The sequence below is a fragment of the Sinocyclocheilus grahami genome, unplaced genomic scaffold (genome assembly GCF_001515645.1).
Source record: "Sinocyclocheilus grahami isolate Dianchi unplaced genomic scaffold, SAMN03320097.WGS_v1.1 scaffold58.1, whole genome shotgun sequence".
NCBI lineage: Eukaryota > Metazoa > Chordata > Actinopteri > Cypriniformes > Cyprinidae > Sinocyclocheilus > Sinocyclocheilus grahami.
This window is the reverse complement of record NW_015505237.1, coordinates 534,558-554,430: the sequence shown is the minus strand read 5'-3', so window position 1 is coordinate 554,430 and position 19,873 is coordinate 534,558. Positions and strand designations below refer to the sequence as shown.

The 19,873-nt window shown below is 37.7% G+C and overlaps 1 protein-coding gene across 1 annotated transcript; it reads right to left on the bottom strand.

The window, feature by feature from the left end:
* Positions 1-2,590: 2,590 nt before the first annotated feature.
* hey1 (hes-related family bHLH transcription factor with YRPW motif 1) lies at positions 2,591-5,614 on the bottom strand. The gene is made up of 5 exons (XM_016270800.1): positions 5,453-5,614; positions 5,082-5,157; positions 4,883-4,966; positions 4,158-4,239; positions 2,591-3,652 (listed from the first exon to the last, which is right to left on the bottom strand). Exons 1-5 carry the CDS (start codon positions 5,536-5,538, stop codon positions 3,039-3,041), a joined length of 942 nt encoding a protein of 313 aa, XP_016126286.1. The 5' UTR covers positions 5,539-5,614; the 3' UTR covers positions 2,591-3,038.
* Positions 5,615-19,873: the final 14,259 nt, after the last annotated feature.

The window sequence follows — 19,873 nt, the reverse complement described above, 5'->3', positions numbered from 1 at the left end:
CCACCCAGGCTTATGTATGTATATCCGCCTGTGAAGAGCGAGGCTGACTGGAACATTTCAAACACGCCAACAATTCTGGACGATAAAAACATGAATGTAGTTTTCTTTGACTTTTTACACATAACGTTCTAAGACTGTGAGGTTTGCCCTGACAACATTTTAATTTAGATGTCTGTAAATATGGTCATGTTGTAACAAAAATATGTAATCATTTTGATTGGAATTGCACCAGTTTTAAATTTTTGGCTGATGCCTGATAATTTTCATGTAAGGGCCAATAATAAAAAAAAAATGGACAAATGTTAAAATTATAATTAATTAGATAATTTAATTAAATGATTGTCAATGAATTAAAAATAAAACACAAAAAACTAAAACCAATCATTTTAAATGCTACAGCTGAATTTATGCATCACAACATTATAATGTACAGTATAAAAAAATAGACATTCATTTTGAGATTTGTCAAAAATGCACAAATTTTAAATTTCTGACTGATACCAATAAGCTGATAATGATTTTTTATGTAATGGCCAATAATAATAAAAAATGGCCAACATTAAAATTATATTCTGTTATAATTTTTAATTATAATATTAAACCAGTTTTTAAAGTCTAAATAAATGTAAAATAAATGTATTTGTTTTTTACATTTAAAGCACTCAAAACTAAACCAATGATTTTAAATGGTTAATTTATGAATTTTAAATGTATATAAAATGCTGAATATTTATGCAAAACATTATAATGTACAGTAAGTTTTTTCATTAGATAGCTTATGTATGTATATCCGCCTGTGAAGAGCGAGGCTGACTGGAACATTTCAAACACGCCAACAATTCTGGATGATAAAAACATGAATGTAGTTTTCTTTGACTTTTTACACATAACGTTCTAAGACTGTGAGGTTTGCCCTGACAACATTTTAATTTAGATGTCTGTAAATATGGTCATGTTGTAACAAAAATATGTAATCATTTTGATTGGAATTGCACCAGTTTTAAATTTTTGGCTGATGCCTGATAATTTTCATGTAAGGGCCAATAATAAAAAAAAAATGGACAAATGTTAAAATTATAATTAATTAGATAATTTAATTTAATTAAATGATTGTCAATGAATTAAAAATAAAACACAAAAAACTAAAACCAATCATTTTAAATTCTACAGCTGAATTTATGCATCACAACATTATAATGTACAGTATAAAAAAATAGACATTCATTTTGAGATTTGTCAAAAATGCACAAATTTTAAATTTCTGACTGATACCAATAAGCTGATAATTATTTTTTATGTAATGGCCAATAATAATAAAAAATGGCCAACATTAAAATTATATTCTGTTATAATTTTTAATTATAATATTAAACCAGTTTTTAAAGTCTAAATAAATGTAAAATAAATGTATTTATTTTTTACATTTAAAGCACTCAAAACTAAACCAATGATTTTAAATGGTTAATTTATGAATTTTAAATGTATATAAAATGCTGAATATTTATGCAAAACATTATAATGTACAGTAAGTTTTTTCATTAGATTGGTTAAAAATGACATTTAACATTTTAAATCTGTAATATCGACTGATAAGTGTTATGGTACCAGTATATACGCATTTGTAATTTTGAATGTATCAATGACAATGTCAAAAATGAAAACAGGACATGAATACACAAGTCCAGGGTTATTAGCTACACATTTCATTTTATTACAGGAAAGTCACACAGGTTAGTGAGGGACAGGCACAGTACCACATCATCTCTTCCAGTACTATCTATTCCCCTAGTCTCATCTGATTTGCCAGTGCAAATTCCCTATTACCACAAAACAATCTGGTTTTCCAAAACACTCCTCAAGTACAGTTAACTAAGAGAGAGAGATGATCTGGTGCATGAAGGGGGGAACTTATGCACGTGAGCAAACAACTCTGCTATGGACAAATCCAAGAGTGCCTTTGCTACAATTAAATTAGTGCAGTTCTGAGAGATTGTCTATCTAGATTGTCTCTGTAAAGGTTTAACAGTGGTCTGTCCCAGCAAACAACTAATTCATAACATTTTAAAGAAATAAACACACACAGCAGGTCACTGGCCAAAATGACTTAAAATCTTTATAAAAATAAAGTACTCATCAAGTTCAGCTGAGGAATACAGATTCAGTTGCATAGTTTCATATACATTTGCAGAGGGACAATTGCAAAACATCAGTGTCAAGTTCATTGCATAGTTTTTCAATTTCATGGAAATGCTGAACATATTTCCTCACAAAATAATTCAAATCCTGCCTGTCATTCTGAAGGAGACGATTTAGGATGCAAATATATGTTTCATGTGATCAAAGCACTTCTTTACTATCTTTAACATAATTAAAGGGATAGTTCACCCCAAAAAAGAAAATTCTGTCATTTACTTACCATAATGTCATTCCTATATTCCTTGTAATTCTTCTCTGGAAGATAAAAGAAGATATTTTAAAGATTGTTGGTTGGTAACCAAATGGTTTTGGGTCCCGCTTGGACAAAAATTCAATGGAAGTCAATGGCACCCAAAACTGTTTGGTTATCAACATTCATCAAAATATCTTCTTTTATCTTCCACAGATTATGGGTGAGTAAATGATGACAGAATTTTCATTTTTGGGGGAACTGTCCCATTAAATGGACATCTGGTTTGAGCTTAACTCCATTAACACCCATTCAGTGATGCATCTCATCTGCTTTTGCTCCAATCTCTCTCTCTCTCTCTCTCTCTCTCTCTCTCTCTATTAGTTTACCTTTCTCCACTGAGGGACAAAAGAACTAGACTTGCTCAGAACTGATGTGCGAGAACCTGACCCTCTCCTAGAACTCATCTCTGCTCAACCTGAGACAGGACAGCTTTAAAAGACAGGGTAACTGGAATAAGTACATCGGATCTGTATTCGTTTTTTCCCTTTGTACAAGTCTGCGGTTCTGCCCATCTCTTCAAAATAGTCAGAAGTTACAGAAAAAGTCATTTCTAACTGACTGTCTGTCCACAGCGTTCATGTGTTCAAGTTCAGAAGGCCCCTATTTCCATGCTCCAAGGCCTGTAGGGCTTCCCCAGGCTGCTGGAGGGAGTCGCGGGGCCCAGCGAACTCGGAGACAGCAGGGGAAATGCACTCAGCGGGAAGGGAAACGCCGACAGGCTCGAAAGTGACGTCAGGAGGGGTGGAGAAAGCTTGGATGTAGTAGGGGGTGTGAGCCCAGGAGGCAGGGAGGAACTGGGCGGCACCCGCAGCGGTCCTGTCTGCCCTGCCTCAGTAATCACCGTGCCAGTCAGCCTGCTGGGGGCATGCGGCTCTGTGGAGGGGGCGGATGGAGATGAGGAGGAGGGTGATGAAGCACTGGAGGATGGAGGGCTGCTGGTGCTGCGCGGCTGCTGCAGGAGGAGGTGGTGAGCCAGGTGTCCGGGCGGCGTCCCGAACGCAGAGCCCCACGCCAAGTGGCCCAAACCAGAGTGAGCTTCTCTCTGGGAGGCATAACTGTTCAGGTGTGAAACCAAGCGGATGCGGAGGGGGTCGGTGTTGTCCAGGCCCTCGATGATGCTGAGGTAACGCGCCGTCTCCGCCAGACATTCGCGGAAACCCAGGCCACGGTAATCCATGGCCAGCGCGTGAGCATCAAAGTAACCTGTGTGAGAGAGAATGAGAGCTGTTGAGCGCTCTGATCTGATAATGATTACAGCTTATGACAGGAAACACTGCAGTTCTCACTGGGAGTGGCTGAGAGTGAAACTGAAATGATGCTAAATAAACAACTGAGATTAAAAGACACTTTACACGTCTAGTTCGTCCTGTTTCGGTCGTGCAGGGATTGGTAATTATTTTCACTGTGGGAATTTCCTTGAGCAGATTCCCAAACATTGGTTGATCTCATAATGCAAGGTTGCATTAAATTTTGTTTGCTAAGACTTTATAATAACTTTTATTATACATAAATCATTAGAAAATAGTATAATGCATAAAAGCATGTACGTTTAAGTAGTGAAACATTTTAAAAAGCTGTAGTACGGTTGCAATATGTAATATAAAAACTTGTAATATAAATATAAAGCTGCATATATATTAATGCTTATTAACCAAATTTATACTCAAAGTGTATTTTCTTTAAAATAAGTGCTAGTTATAAAAATTACCTTTTCCCCCAGCTGCATGAAGCATCTTTAAATGATCAACGGTCATCTGTAAAATTTCTGCTTTTTCTAGTTTGGCAGAGCCCTGAGAACAACAAATGTGTTGATGAGTTAAGAAGTAAGACTAGATATATCATATACAGGGCTCATTGACAAATAAGAATGTTTGGGATGATAAAAAAAAGAAAACACATTTTTTTGTATTAATCCATTTCAAAAACCCATGTGCCATGTTCTTATTTTGGTTTCAAACAGTATATTTTTGGAAACTGTTAATGCTAAAAATGCCATGAATTGTCAAGTGGTCCCAATCAAGTATAAAGTACTCAAATGTTTTCCTTGCACCTTGAATATACGTTTACAAAATTTTCAAATCAATAAATTCTGAGGAGTTGTCTTGCAAAAACCAAGAGATCTTGAGGGTTGCAAGTAGTCCTCTTTCGTTATATGATTTTCTTGTCACATGACAATAAAATGGCTTTCTGCATGTTGGTTATGCCACACTTAAGTTTTATTTAAACATCAATTAAAAATATATATATATTAATAATAATATTTCTAAAACAAAATTGCTTTACTGTTTTTATGAAATAGGCTACTAATACAGGATTGAGCCAATCTAATGCCAGCATTTCCTTTTACAAAAAGTTCAGCTATAATAAGACTTTAAAAAAAAAGCTAGACATCTGAAAGTGAGATGTGAGTCAGGTGCAGTGATTGACACTCACTTGTTTCTCAAACGCGCTGGGCACCAGCCTGCGCAGCTCAGACAGACTGTTATTTATCCGGTCCCTGCGGCGCTTCTCAATGATCTGTTCAAGCCGATTGTGAAATCATTAATAACAGTCATTTAAGAACAGTACAGTCATTTGTTCAGCATTACAGATGAGGTTTTCAGGGTTTTGCAACGATGAAAAATGCTCTTACCCCTCTGCGACGTTTTCTCGCTTGCACTTGAGAGGTTGTGGATGGAGACATTGAACCAAGTGGAGAATTCACACCGCTTTAAAAACAAAATATGCATAAGATAAATATGAACACAGTAAATATGATATTCATTATGAAACATGATATTGACCAACATCTAAACGAAACGATTTTCTAGGTAATATGCCATACAATTCCGTTGTCAGACATGGGATATGAAATTATAATCTTAAATCTTGTGTGCGATACAAATTAAATGTGCGCACATTTAATTTTATGGTTATTTTCTTCTCCAGTTTGTTGCAAGTTCAACGTTTCATCACTCAAAAAAAGCAAAACAACCCAAAATAAATAAATGACCGCTAACTTACGCATTTTCGTCCGCACTCTCCTTCTCCACTTCGATATTCTCATCGAGCTCGCTGTCTGAGGAGCTAAAGTCGTGATTTCTCTTCATTTTTCAATAATCTTACAGAGCGTATCCGCAGCGTGTGTCAGGTGAGACAGAAGTTCATCCGTATGAACCGACAAGCTTTCCCACGGTATCATTTCAACGCCGCAGCTCGCCAGAAGAGGCGTGGCTAAACCCGTGGAGAGCCAATCAACGAACAAGTCTGAGATTGAGTGGCATGTCGGTTATCAACGTCCCAGTTTCGCCCCGCCCCGCTTTTTGAATATGCTTAACAAAGGGCCAATAGAAAGTTCGTCCGTGAGTGCGGAGCTCCGCCCCCGGGTTCCGCCGGCGCTTGTGTTTTCTAGCCCAGCTAAAGGAGTGGCTGGCCGGCTGTCAGCACGCGCTAGCCGTGGGAAAGTTTCTTAGCAGAGCGCTGATAACCAATCAGGGGCGACGGTCGTCTCCGGCGCTGGAATGAATGGGGCAATTGGTTGGGGCGACGGGCGGTCTGCGAGTGAGCGTGTGAACCTGTAATCTAATACTAACTCATCCGAAGTAGTGCAGTGTGTACGAAGAAGCCACCAAGTCTAAATGTAGTCCATGAAGCTCAAACATGTACCTTCTTTGACGGCATTCCCAAAGGTACATTACAATTAAAACCGACCAGTCCCTTTAAACGCACTAATAAGTACACAGCAATAAACACAGGGTTTTCCATTTGCAATAAGCATGTAAAATACGTTTTATAGTTTTACACTATTTAAATGTAATAATATATTTGCTCATAATATAGCCTACACACATATAACAACATTTCGAACAAAAACATACTAGCATAAAAAGTATAATAAAAATCAATAAAAAAATCAATAAAAAGAGTTCAAAATGTTAACATGCTACATTTAATCAGATTTTTATAGCTCTTATATATATATATATATATATATATTTATATATATGGTGATATATGCCTATATATTCATAGTATGCAAACATACAGAAATAGCATACAAATTAATATAAATAAACCATATAAATTTGTGAAATACACTTTAATATAACAGAATTGAAAATGTAAATATGCTATATTCCATCTAAAATATTTTTTCAAATTCTTGTGTAATTATTGTACATTGAGCTTTTATGACCTGATTTTCTATTTTCCTTTCTATGAATTTTAACCTAAAATAGTCATACAAATTTAGAATTATAAAAATATAAAATATAAAAATATATAACCTCATAACACGTATATCAATCTGTTCTAATTAATTTCAAATTCAGTTCAAGTCTTCTGTATTTTTGCAAATAACAAACATTAATAATATTATTCTGTCAGTCAAGAACTAGTATCTGTCTTTCGGATGAGACGTTAAACCGAGGTCCTGACTCTTTGTGGTCATTAAAAATCCCATGGCACTTCTGTAAAGAGTAGGGGTGTAACCCCGGTGTCCCGGCCTAATTGCCGCCACTGGCCTCTGACCGTCATGGCCTCCTAATAATCCCCATCCACTTGATTGGCTCTGTGACTCTCTCTCCTCTCCACCTGTAGCTGGTGTGTGGTGAGCGCACTGGCGCCGTTGTCCTGTGGCTGCCGTTGCATCATCCAAGTGGATGCTGCACACTGGTGGTGGTTGAGGAGAGACCCCCCCACATGATTGGAAAAAAGTGCTTTGGGTGTACAGCAATACACAATAAAGCGCTATATAAATGCATCGTTCATTCATTCATTCATAGTAAGTGTGCACACCTATAGACTAAATTACAAGTTACTAAATAACATATTTCACACATTGAAACAAACATGAAAACCATCATATATTGATTCCTATTGACAGAGGCTGCAAGCGCATCAGGAAGAGCTCCTGATCAACAGAACAGAGCTAGTAGACGTTGATGTGTGCTGCTGGCCGATACGTTGCAGCTGGATCCTTATCAGCCCGTGCACATCACGCTTAATTGTCATCGGTTCTGCATACATGAATGAGAGGAAGCTCTTTGGCTGATTTCATGTTGTTATTGCTACCAGCTTCGGCTCGACGGCATGGATGCACTTCCTCGTGTTTGCCTCTGACAGGGGTGGATGGCGGGCCGTTGTGTTTGTACGTGTATGTGTGTTTTTCTATGTGCTCGGGGATGGGGGTGGCTCTTTTTGTCGCTGTAACTCAAGTTCGCAGAGGTTTCCCACGCTGTTATTTTCTACTGACGTTCGTCTTTGTTCTTGCGTCTCATCACATGTTGTGATTAGTGCTCCCTTTTGAAGGTGTGGGCCCACAACACAACAGTATTTCCCCCCACAAAGCATGCCAGAGCCTCTTCTCATTCCAAGCTTGAGGTTTTTGCTCCTCCGAGTGGGTCTCCATGTCACCATGTTTTCATTTCAGTCTCTTTATGTCCATGCCAAGAAGCCTAGTCTACCCACAAGGAGGGCAGACGATGGTTTAAAATGGACACGCTTCTTTTTAGGAGTTATGTCTCAGCCTATTTGGATCTCATATATCAGCATCAGTCTTTCTGTTGCATCACGAGGATTGCACAAAGAGGGCAACAGGTTTCTGATTGCATCTCTGAAGACTGTCTGGCTACCGCTGCCTCACGCTGCGCCGTGGCGTCATGTGTTTCGCGCAGACAGATGTTCACGTCCCTAAAACAATGTGTTAAACAATTCTGTCCTCCTCAGGAGGAGCAGCAGGGGGGCATGTTATTGTTTATAAATAGCTATGCATTGAATCCACACAGAAGAGGAAGAGCGGCTTTGTTTCTCTCACTGAGAGAGGAAGTGGGGCTTAATTCTCTGAGTTACATGTGACACCTTGCATTGTGCCATTTGGGCATGTTTGTGGGAGTGTGTCTGTGTGTTTGTACACACATGGAGACGGATTATACTCTCATCCGAGTGGCATGGATTCTTTTGAAGTCGCCCAACTTTGACCCACGAGCGGTGCGAGAGCTTTCCTCTTCCATTTCCAGTAAAATTACACAACTGTGTGCTGCTAAAGTGTGTTTTTACAGAGGAGGAAGTGTTGTAATGATGATCTTTCGGATGTCGCCTCCCATATTTGTGTCCTTTTCTCCATTGGCCTTGCATTATCCCAGTTACACCCTGTGACAGCCGACGTCTGTGTATTCAAAGCTTTAAGCGGTTTCTCCCTTATTGTCTTCCCTAAGAATTGGAACAAGGATGCTTTGATGGCTATTGTCAGCTTAAGGCTGGAATACATGACTTTTGCTCAGATTTACAGTCTTGAGGAGTCAATGGAAGTTGACGAATGTCAGTCAGTCGAAGTCGACAGATTTCGCATATAATCTGGTAGTGTATAATGGAGCCAGGCTAAAATTTTCTAGCTTCAGACTGAATCCATTCAGTTGGAGGATATCAAACATGTTTGGAATTTTGGGCAATTTTAGAACACTTGTTGATTTTATTTGTCATGCACCTCCTTGCAACAAGGCGCAGGTTTCTGCGTGAAAGTCTTGAAATTTGAAAGCTTGAAAGTCAGTCTTGTTGTGTATTCCAGCCTTTAGCTATTTTTCTAGGCAGAGATTTCGAGTTGTTAACAGCTGTTAAATTCTAATGTGGTGGGTTTTTATTAAATGTAAGTTTTAGGTGTGCAGTGAAAGATTTTTGATGGATTCTTTGGTCGTTAATATGAGGTTGATATTGGCTCGCACACATAAGACGCAGTTGCTCGTAATTAGGTGTTTCAAGTCGTGGAGTGACTCGAGGTGGGTGGTCATCCACATGAACACATCAGCCACGGGACTGTGGTCAGGGAGGAAAAGGGTCTCTGAGCTCTGCTGCTTTCATCTCCTCCTGTCTGCATAGTTAGTGGTGTGTGTGGGGTGAGTGTGTGTGTAAGTAAGAAATAGCAAAGCTTCGACAGGCAGATTGTAAAATGCAGCAGAGTTTAAAATACCGTTCAAAGATTTGGGGTATGTTTTTTAAATACATTTATTTAGCAAGGGTCATTAAATGGATCAAAAGTGACAGTAAAGACATTCTTACAAAAGATTTATGTTTCAAATGCTGTACTTTTGAACTTTCTATTCATCAAAGAATCCTGAAAAATAACAAATAAGGTATCAGGGCTTTCACAAATATATTAAGCTGTTTCTCAACATTGTTAATAATAAGAAATGTCTATTAAGCACCAAATCAGCATATTAGAATGATTATTGAAGGATCATGTGACACTGAAGACTGGAGTAATGATGCTGAAAATTCAGTTTTGCATCACAGGAATAAATTACATTTTAAAATATATTCCAAATAGTAAACCGTTTTTTTTTATTGTAATAATATTTACAATTTTACTGCTTTTACTGCATTTTTTATCAAATCAATGCAGCCTTGATAAGCACATTATTAAAAATATATATATTTGAATTATAGTGTAGCGTAAGTTTTGTCCACAAAAAATACAAAGGTATTTACAAATATGTAATACCACTGAAGATTTTTTAAACAAAATAATTAAATTTTTTAAATAAAAATGACAATAATTTATTTTAATTAATTAAAAAATGTATTTAAAATGTTTCTTCTAGACATAATATTAAATGAAAAACAAGCAGAAGCTTTCTGAGTCTCCTGCATCTCTAAATTTTTCTGCAGAGAGAACAATACTAATAATTAGTAAAGATTAGAGATTCTTAAGTGATCTCAACAATATCTCAAACTTGCTCAAGATACAAAATTCAATATGATTTCAAGATTTAAATTTTAACTAAATTTCTCCTAATTTTCCAACACCAAATAATATGTGCTGTGCTGTTCATATTAATTCTATAACTCCAAATGTATGTGGATTTTTAAGAGAAACACCTGAGACAAAGTTGACACTTGAAAGAAACTTCAGCATTACTAAATAGTCTATGTGGATACGTGAGACAAAAATACATGGGAAAAGCCAGTTTAGATGTCAGGTCCTACCAGACATATTCAAACACATGTATCCGGGCTGGCAGACACACACACAAACAGACCCGCGCACACACACAGCCACAGTACTTCTCACTTATGTATTTTCTAATTTGATAAAGTTAGCAGTGATCAAAACATGTGAGTAATTGACCTTTGGCCTGACAAAATGGCAGCACATTGGCCTTTGAGCGGGCAGCCTGGGAGAGCGCCACCCCGTGACCTGCGTAATGCAGGGGGTCAGAGGGCAGGCTGGTTGACAGCAGTATGAGCTGGGATCTCTAGGGAGATTGAGCCGTGAAATCAATCTCTCAGGGCCAGCATCAGGGCAGCAGACGCAACCGGAAAAAGCCCCATGCAGCGGCCCGCCACCCGTCTCTGTCTGTCTGGAACTACAGAGGGAGTGAAACCTGACAGGGGAAAGTATGATGGGGAGGAGTAATCACAGACAGCACAGACACAAGTGAAGCTAAAAGAATAGGTGGATGAGAATATAGTATGTAGCATGAATAAAGAAATACAGGTGGACTGTATTATTTTACTCATATTTTACCATACCAACACAAAAGGACTAAGAAATTCTATTTTGCTTAGAGAAGCTTGTTTATTTATTTATGTATTTAATTTTATTAAGCAATAAATACATTATAAAACATCCCAATAACCATAATGGGGGTGGGGGGGGGGTGTATGAAATGATTAAAAGGCAAAAAAAAATAATAATAATTACATATATATATAGTAATGGGGTGAAGAATCACACGACAAGAAATCTCAATCAATACCCCGGAGGGTGGATTTATTGGGGTGAGGGGTGCTCTCTTCCGGCTTCCCAGTACAGAGGGTCCGTGCAGTGCTCCTGTGGGGCTGGTCAGTCACACGCTGCTTTCTGTGGGGAAAATGAGAGGGCGAGTTAGTGCTTAGTCTCATGGAGGAATCTCCTAGATGGCAGGTCTTGCGTGGTTTATGTAGCTGCTGCCTGATGAGGTGCAGCTGTGACCGATCAGCCTGTGATGATGATGGCCAGGTGCTCTTCGCTTGTTTCCAGGGCGATGCTGATGAAGCTTCGGGACACTCATCACAATATATATAAATAACAAAAAATAAAATAAAAATATTATTATACACCCCATTATATTTTGTCTATTGATTTTGGGGTGAATTATGACGTTTTGTTAGATTCACCCATACAGACCCTATTTTCTGGGTCTCACCTCTTTAATATAATTGGACAGGTGCTGTCAATACAGTCTATGCTTTCTCCAGATTCCTTTAACACACACACACACACACAAACAGTCTGCTTATTTAACAGTGCAAGTGTTTAACCTGATGTGTTTCAGTCATGCAGAGCTGTGAGTTTGATCACTGACAGCAGCTGCGGGGTCACACTTGCCTCATAAACGTCACGGGACTGTCAACGGTCACAGGCTTGACATCTTACAGCTCTGAGATTTACTCTATACATTTTCCATGCAGAGATCACAAGTAATAGGATCTCACGCTCCTGATTGTGGTTTTATTGCATTTGACAGATATAGACAAGTTTAATCGGTCAGTTTGCAATACTATACATTTCACTTGGCCATTATACTTTCTTAACTAACACTAGAGTGTTGTTTTAGTGTAAGATTTAGTTACTAGTTTGTGAAGGTGAGAAACCTTGATCTAACTTTGCCTTTTGCTGAAACCTCACACTCCTTTGTTAGGTTAATCAAGGAGTGTGTGAGGAGTTTTGAGTGATGTGTGAGCCTATAGAGGTCTTGAAGGTAAGATTTAGATAGTCTGATTAGTGTTAATGATGCAGTCATTAACGTGACAGGCCGCTCCACTGCCACTGCTCAGCTCTGACAGTCTGTTTTCTAAAGGTCCCACTGCTTCAGTAACACAAACACTGGGGTTTCACTCTTACCACTCCCACCAGCCCCTGAAACCTCGGCTCAGAAGTTCCTGTAATACTGAGTGTGCAAGATGAAACATTGGCCACTGTCTGCCCTTGTTATGACTGAAAGTGGAGTTGTGGGAACTCTGGAAATGTGCTATTTTTACATCAGTTTTCACATGACTCCAGGTACAGATATATGTCACATGCTGAAATGTTTGAGTTTAATGGGTTCGTTCATCCAAAAATCAGCATTTTGTTATTATCTGTTCACCAACATGGTGCTCCAAACCTGTTTAGCTCTTAAGCCAAGAAGTTTAAGAGTATGTTCATGCAGCCATGTTCCGTAGATACTATGAATATTAAGCTCCGAACGTGACAAAAAAAGCACTATAAATGTATAATGAAGGAAGTCCTTATGACTCGTTTAAAGTGTTGTGAAGCCATATAATAAAGGTGTTCAAGAAACAGAACAAAATTCATTGCAAATTGTGCGTGAAGCGAAATGTTTGACGTCCGTGATGGCAAATGCCTTTGGTTATTGGGTGTAATCAAATGTGACACACCTTTTGTGGACGTGTGAATCAGGGTTCTGCACTATTCAGAACTGAGAATGCCTTTCAAACATATTGTAAAGAAGGAATTAAAAGGAATTAAAATAAATAAACGAACATCAAAATATTTTAAATATGCAAATTGTACAGTACATTGGCTTCAGCTGTTAGACAGACAGACAGACAGATAAAAAGTGCACACACACTCACACACCCATGCAGTGTCTAGGCCTCCCCCCATGACCCCTCTTTAGCCTGGTATCTGTCAGACAGCTTGTGTGGCTCAGGCTGAGATTGGCTGTAGACAGAGCTGCAGTAACGCCTGTTTACCACCAGCCCCGCAGCTGTCTGCGCACGACGAGCCGTGTGTGATACCCCCCCTCTGCTGCTTCCCAGGCCGGAATAAGGACAGCGGGAGGGGGTCATGGATTACAACCGAGGACGTGTAGCCACCACACTCCCATCCTGTACTTACAAAACACACACCCACGGCCCACCCCCAACCCCTGCCCTGGGGCAGCTCTGATCAGAGGAGGCTGGGATGGGTGTCTGTATGTCATCATTGTAAGTGAGTATGTGTGTGTGTCTGTGCAACTGTGCATACATGTGCTCGCATGTGAGCACTGAATACTGTGTGAATATATATCATACTACAATTCTCTCCCCCTAAAAAGTGTTAGCAAAGGCTATTGTTGCTATTAATTTGCAAGTATGTATGGTTAGTAATTTAAACAAAATCCTAAACCAAAATATTCAACATACTGGTATATATTATAAGTGCTGGCGTATAACTTCCATACTGTTTGACTACGTACATGAATGATCATTCAAATCAAGTGCCTTGTTAGGGAGCGCTATTCTATTCTATTGCTATAGTGTGCAGGCTTATAATGACCACCTAGTTGACAATAAAATAAGAAACATTAGACACCCTTGCAACAGATATCAATACTTTAGCAACTACCCAAAACACCTTTGCAGATGCATAGCCACAGTTTGAGCAAAAAACACTTAGAACATGCTGGCAATCCTATAGCAACAGCATTTATTTGGTAAAAAGGAGTACACTTTTAATACTTTCAAGAAGTACATAGTTTTAAGAAGAGTACTTAATAGGAAAATAATACACTTTAAAATAATATTGAGTGTGAATTGAACACAGTGTTTTTGGACACTTAATCAGATGTGCTTTTTATCCACTTAAGTAGGATTTAAGTGCGTCTTTCTTATTTACTTCTATTGTCTCTTTTACTTTTACTGCTGAATGTACTGACAAGCATTTATGGTAACTAAAACATACTTTAATGTAATTTCTTGTATGTCATGCATTTAAATGTTTGTAATTAAATATTTGTAATGATGAAGTATACATTTGAAATATAACTGTATATGTAATCGATGTTAATCAACACATAAAAATAAGTGTACTTCTTTAAAGCACAACAAAAGATAATTACAAATAATTATTTAAAATGTACTTTAAAGTAAAATTTTAATTTGACATTACACACTAATGTGCACTTAAAAGTGTACTTAAGAGGTTTAAGCAGTCATGAAAGTGTACTTGTACATATAATATTAATGAAATAAAAGCCACTCTGCTTCTTAGTACATAAGTATGTACATAGTATGTATGTTCTTAGTACACAACTAAACCAAATTCCCTTTAAGGTGAGTCACTTCACTTGGCGGCCATCTTTAAAACACCTCTCGGGCATGCTAGTGCAGCTCCTATCTCTTTGAATGGGGAAACATCAAATTCTCCAAAACTGTTTGCCAAGCTTACAATTAAATTTCATATTTGAAATCTCCAATGAAAACTGACAACAACTGTCTCGTAAACATTGTTTCTTTTGCTTAAATCGCTTTAAAAAAGTTTATTTTCAGGCTAGATCAGCCAGTGCGCTTGCGCAGTAAGTGTGCATCTTAGAACGCTGACTGTTTCTAAAGCGTCCGGAACTTCTAATGGCAGCTGCAGTGATGCAATGACTTTACCGATTAGCGATTGGCTCTTTTATTCAGAAGGCGGGGCTTCATTTGATAGAGCGGCCATATTGAGTGTCTTTCCACATACAAATCTATACGAGTGACACGTCTTGTGTATTCTATAGTCTTTGACTAAACTCAGCACCTAATAAATACAGTACATACTATGGTTTAGCTATGTGCTAAAAAACACAGAACATGCTAGTAATCGAATAGCAATACATTAGCATTGGGATGTTTTTCAGAGGCAGGCACTGCTCTTGTTTTCTTTAGAAAATGTAAAAATCCAAATCAAGCTAGTATTTTCTTAGCACACAACTGAAGTCAGCACATACTATGAACCTCTTCTGCATCTGTCACCCGCGGTTTGTAGCTACAAGCAGAAGTACTCTGCTGCCCTAACAGGAAGTGGGCAGCTGGCTCTGTGGTGACCCTTCAGCAAGGCTGGGAAAAAGAACCAAGCATAAGCTGACTGGGCTTAAGTAATTATACTTCACTTTTTTTTTCTCTCCAAGAAATGTAAGCTCACGTAAAAAGCAAAAAGCAAACATTTTTCTTTCAGAGATGTTATTTTCATGCCATTGTGTGCTTATTTATGGAAGCGGGCTGCTCCGTAATGCCATGCTTACACAGTTCCAGCACAATCCCTAACTTTGTTTAACCTGCACAGTGTGCTGTTTATTTTCTTGAGCTGAGGAAAGGACAAGGAAGCACAGTTTCCATGGCAGAGAGAAACCTGTCGACACTGGAGTGAAGCTGTGTGTTACACACTGGAGCCCTCTCAATCTGTCAACCATTACAAACTTACTGTGGAAGTACAGTACAGTGATGTATCAGATTATATATAATATAGCAAGGTACTAAATAATGACCAAATCCATGGTATTAACATGCTGTATGCCATGGGGCTTTAAGGAAATCAAAGGCACAACAGTCAATAAAATTACTTCCCTAAAATACTTTTTCAGTAAGGATGCATTAAATTGATAAAAAGTGACAGTAAAGACTTTTATAATGTTACCAAAATAATTCTATTTGAAATAAATCCTGTTCTTTTGAAAAAAAATTATTTCTCACAGAATTCTGAAGAAAAAAAAAACTATTTCCATAAAAAATATTAAGCTCATATAAGATTATGATGTGACACTGAAGACTGGAGTAATGATGCTGAAAATTCAGCTTCGCATCACAGGAATAAATTACATTTTAACAATATTTTAACATAGAAAACAGTTATTTCAAATTGTAATAATTATACAAATCAATTATAAAACTGATATTGTCAATTATAAAAATAAGTTTTTCTATGTCAAGTTTTGAGGGGAAGAATATCTGTAATAATAATGGTAATGACATGCTAAAGTAAACACTGCTACACTTTTATTTTTAACTTCTTGTTAACATTTTTTGTTTAGTTTATTTTTAGATTACTGCTACCTTATTGTCAAGTTTCTTATTTTAAGCATAAGCTTAAAAATAGATAAAAATACATATCTTTTGCAATGTCTTCTGAAGTAAATGTATCTAGTTTTTGAAATGTTTAAATATGTTTATTGGGAGCTAGACAAAGACTGATTTAAATGCTTAAAAAGGGTTTTGAAGCAAAAACTAACTACAGCTCTGCCTTTTACAACAACAGTGTTAGCAGTGCATTTACTTTATCAATACACATAAATACTTTCAATACAAACTCTTTCTCACACACACACAAACACATCTAGAGACACACACACACTTCCTTTGTCCCATGAGGAGCCAATTCCCAGGCAGTTTTGGGGCGGATTGGTTTCTGTCTTACCCAGCCACAGTGCACATAGGTAACGACACATTGTTCTCCAGCTGGGTCCCGACTGGGGAAGGGTTACAGGAAAGAGGGTGGTGAGAGAGGGAGAAGCTGGCCTGGTAAGGACCTGAATGGAGTTTTGTCTAGGCTGTGCGCTGCAGCAATCCGATCTAGTGGGAAACCTTTGAGACGACCACAGAGTCACAAATAGAACAACAGGAACTAGGGACAATCACAGACTGCCCCATAAAAGAGGCACTATCCCCGAGTGAGATAATCAGCCAGGTCCTGCCTTCCTCTCACACATGTGCTCAGACTCATACAAGTCTGCTACAATATTAGATCTGGTATAATGTAGCCTAGTATACAGAATAGGTCTAGAAGTATAGACAATTGAACCACAAATAAAAGGTATGTCATTGCATTAGTTGAAATAAAAAATCAAAGTAGCACCATCCTGTAAACAAGGTGTCATTTTTGCAATTACTCTTAAAACTAACTGGTCCCAACTAAGTGTTAAGGAAATTACTTTGAAAATGTAGATTTCTAAACTAATCTTAATTTGAAGTAGGCTAGTTAACAGTTAAGCTAATCTTCTGATAATGTAGGCTACTTAGCTATATTTAACGTTACAATCTTTAAATTATTTACATTGAAGTTAATTATGTTGGAGTTACTTAAGCCGTTATACAAATAGGCCTATTAGGCTACAACTATATTTGATAATTTAATCAAAGCTATATTTTTGCTAATTCAGAAACAATGAGGAATTTTGAATGAATGTCCAGTCTCATTTAGAGCAAGAGTATCAAACTTGAACAGCTGAATTTACAGGAAATAACACCCTAATTTACATATTCGCGGGAAAGGTACGTACTGTAGCACAGTGACTCGACTTGCATCGTTCGTACGAAACGATTCACTAGATTTAATGATAATTTTCTAAACTACTTTTGAGAGAAAGGGCTGTTTAAGATGAACCTGCTGACTACAAACGAACAGATGAACAGATTCACTAGAACGAATCGGACTTTCCTTTGCGACACATGAGAGAGAAGACTTTGGGATGAATCGATTCACTAAATGAACTGAACACTCCTATGCCACATATGAAAGAGAGGGCCGTTTGGAGTGAATCGATTCACTAAATGAACTGAACACTCCTATGCCACATATCAAAGAGAGGACCGTTTGGAGTGAACCGATTCACTAGAACGAATAGGAATGTCCTGCGCCACAGAGGACGTGTAGGTGAGTGCGTTTAATAATTCCCTCAGTTCAGACATTTAAAAAGCCATAGACTGCGAAAACCGTGTCTAGATGTATAAATTAGCCAGTTCTCGAAAAAGCTACACTATTATGAAAATAGCTGAACTACTGTTACCCTATTGAAAAATGTTGACTGTTACAGACCCAAGTTGATTTTAGTCGACCAATTTACTCAGTTTATAATAATATACAGTTAAATATAATATATAAAAATATGATGAAGGTATTCTTAGTCACTTGTGGGGAAAGCCTATGCTTCTTTTAGCATTTATTGTTGACAATTTTTTGCTTTATTACCTCTCTTGAGCACGTCTGCTAACGTCGTTTCTAGACATGAAACACATCATATTTCCTAATGCATATGTTCTTGGATTAATGACATCCTCTAAAGCTGCAGCTGCTGGGTGTGTTTGGAGTTCAGTTGGAAAAAAATCACAGCACTGATGTGTCCCATAAATCGGCTGTTGTGATTTTGTCTCCTTTATTGTTGTCTTGGGCTACTGATGTCACTTCCCCTGCCATAATAAAGGAGAGCAGCCGTTGGCCACAGCAGGATCCAGCTGTTCTAGCACATGGTTGAGCTGTGCGGTAATACGCAGCAGACACAGGAAAAACAAGGAAGAGGTCATTGGAGTTTAGCACATGCATTTTGTGTGTCAATAGTTAAAGGGACTGTACATCATAGCAATCTTTCTAAGTGTCGAGAATATAAATATATGCTCAGCTGGGGCTCAGATCAGATACTTGAGAGATATTTAGCATCGTTTGACATAAAAACCATCAATCCATGTGTCAAAATGTGTGATTTCTGTTGATGCTTGTCACCTAAAACAGAGAACCAGTGATTTCAAACCCAGCGCAACATGTCTTTGCACGCTATATTTGAACATGCACTAACATAAATGAGATTTGAGAGCTGAAGTGATGCTGATTTGATGGTAATGGACTAGTCAACAGCACAAACAAATGATTAAACGATTCATTTCAGTAGTTATTATGTGTGTATGGGAGAGCCAGATGCAGAGCTGTCCCACCCGCTTACATGTAGAGAGAAGATGAATCCATGCAGCTTTTGTCAGCACATCCACACAGATGTTCTTCTTGGCACCTCAGGCTGACCGGGTGAGCCTCAAAACGCTGGTGAGAACTTTTCTCTGTGAGAGAGCTGAGAAGAGAGGTTGAAGGGAGAACATCTGAATGGGGAAAACTAAACAATTTGTGAAACAAGTTAATTAACATTTTCTTAAGAAAATGTAAGCATTAGCCACAATGCTATTATGGGTGACTGCAAAGTCATTGCTTATGTAGTTCCTTAGAGGAAGTAGTTTTAGAAGGTTTCTAGGGTGTTGCTAGGCAGTTGATAGGTGGTGTTGGGGATCAAGGTCTAAAAGTTATGATTTTGCTTATAGTGCACACAAATTCAATTTGCTTTTCAAATCAATTCTATAGGACTGAGCAAACTGACAAAGTTTGCTTTTTAATTAAAACTTTATATATAAATTTAGTTCTTTACATTTCAGTTAAAGGGGTAGTTCACCCAAAAATGAAAATTACCCCATGATTTACTCACCCTTAAGCCATCCTAGGTGTATATGACTTTTTTACTTTCAGACAAATGCAATCATAGTTATATTAAAAATGTCTTGGCTCTTCCAAGCTTTATAATGGCAGTGAATGGTGGTCCAGATTTTGAAGCCCCCCCAAAAAGTCCATTAATTTAAATTTAATTCTACTTCCTTATTCAAATATGAAACCATAAATGATAGAGAAAATCATGAGAAAATGTAACTATTTTACAATGTGACATTTTGTATGAATTCGTATGTTGTGATTTTACATGGAAATGAATGATTTTTTTAGAGAGAAAAAACTAAGCACCTAATTGTCTGTGGGGGTGTAAGCAGATCATACGAAAACATGCAAATGAAATCATTCAAATTCATATGAATTAGCCATCAATTCGCTAATACATTGAACAGTTATGACTTGCCATAAGAATGTGT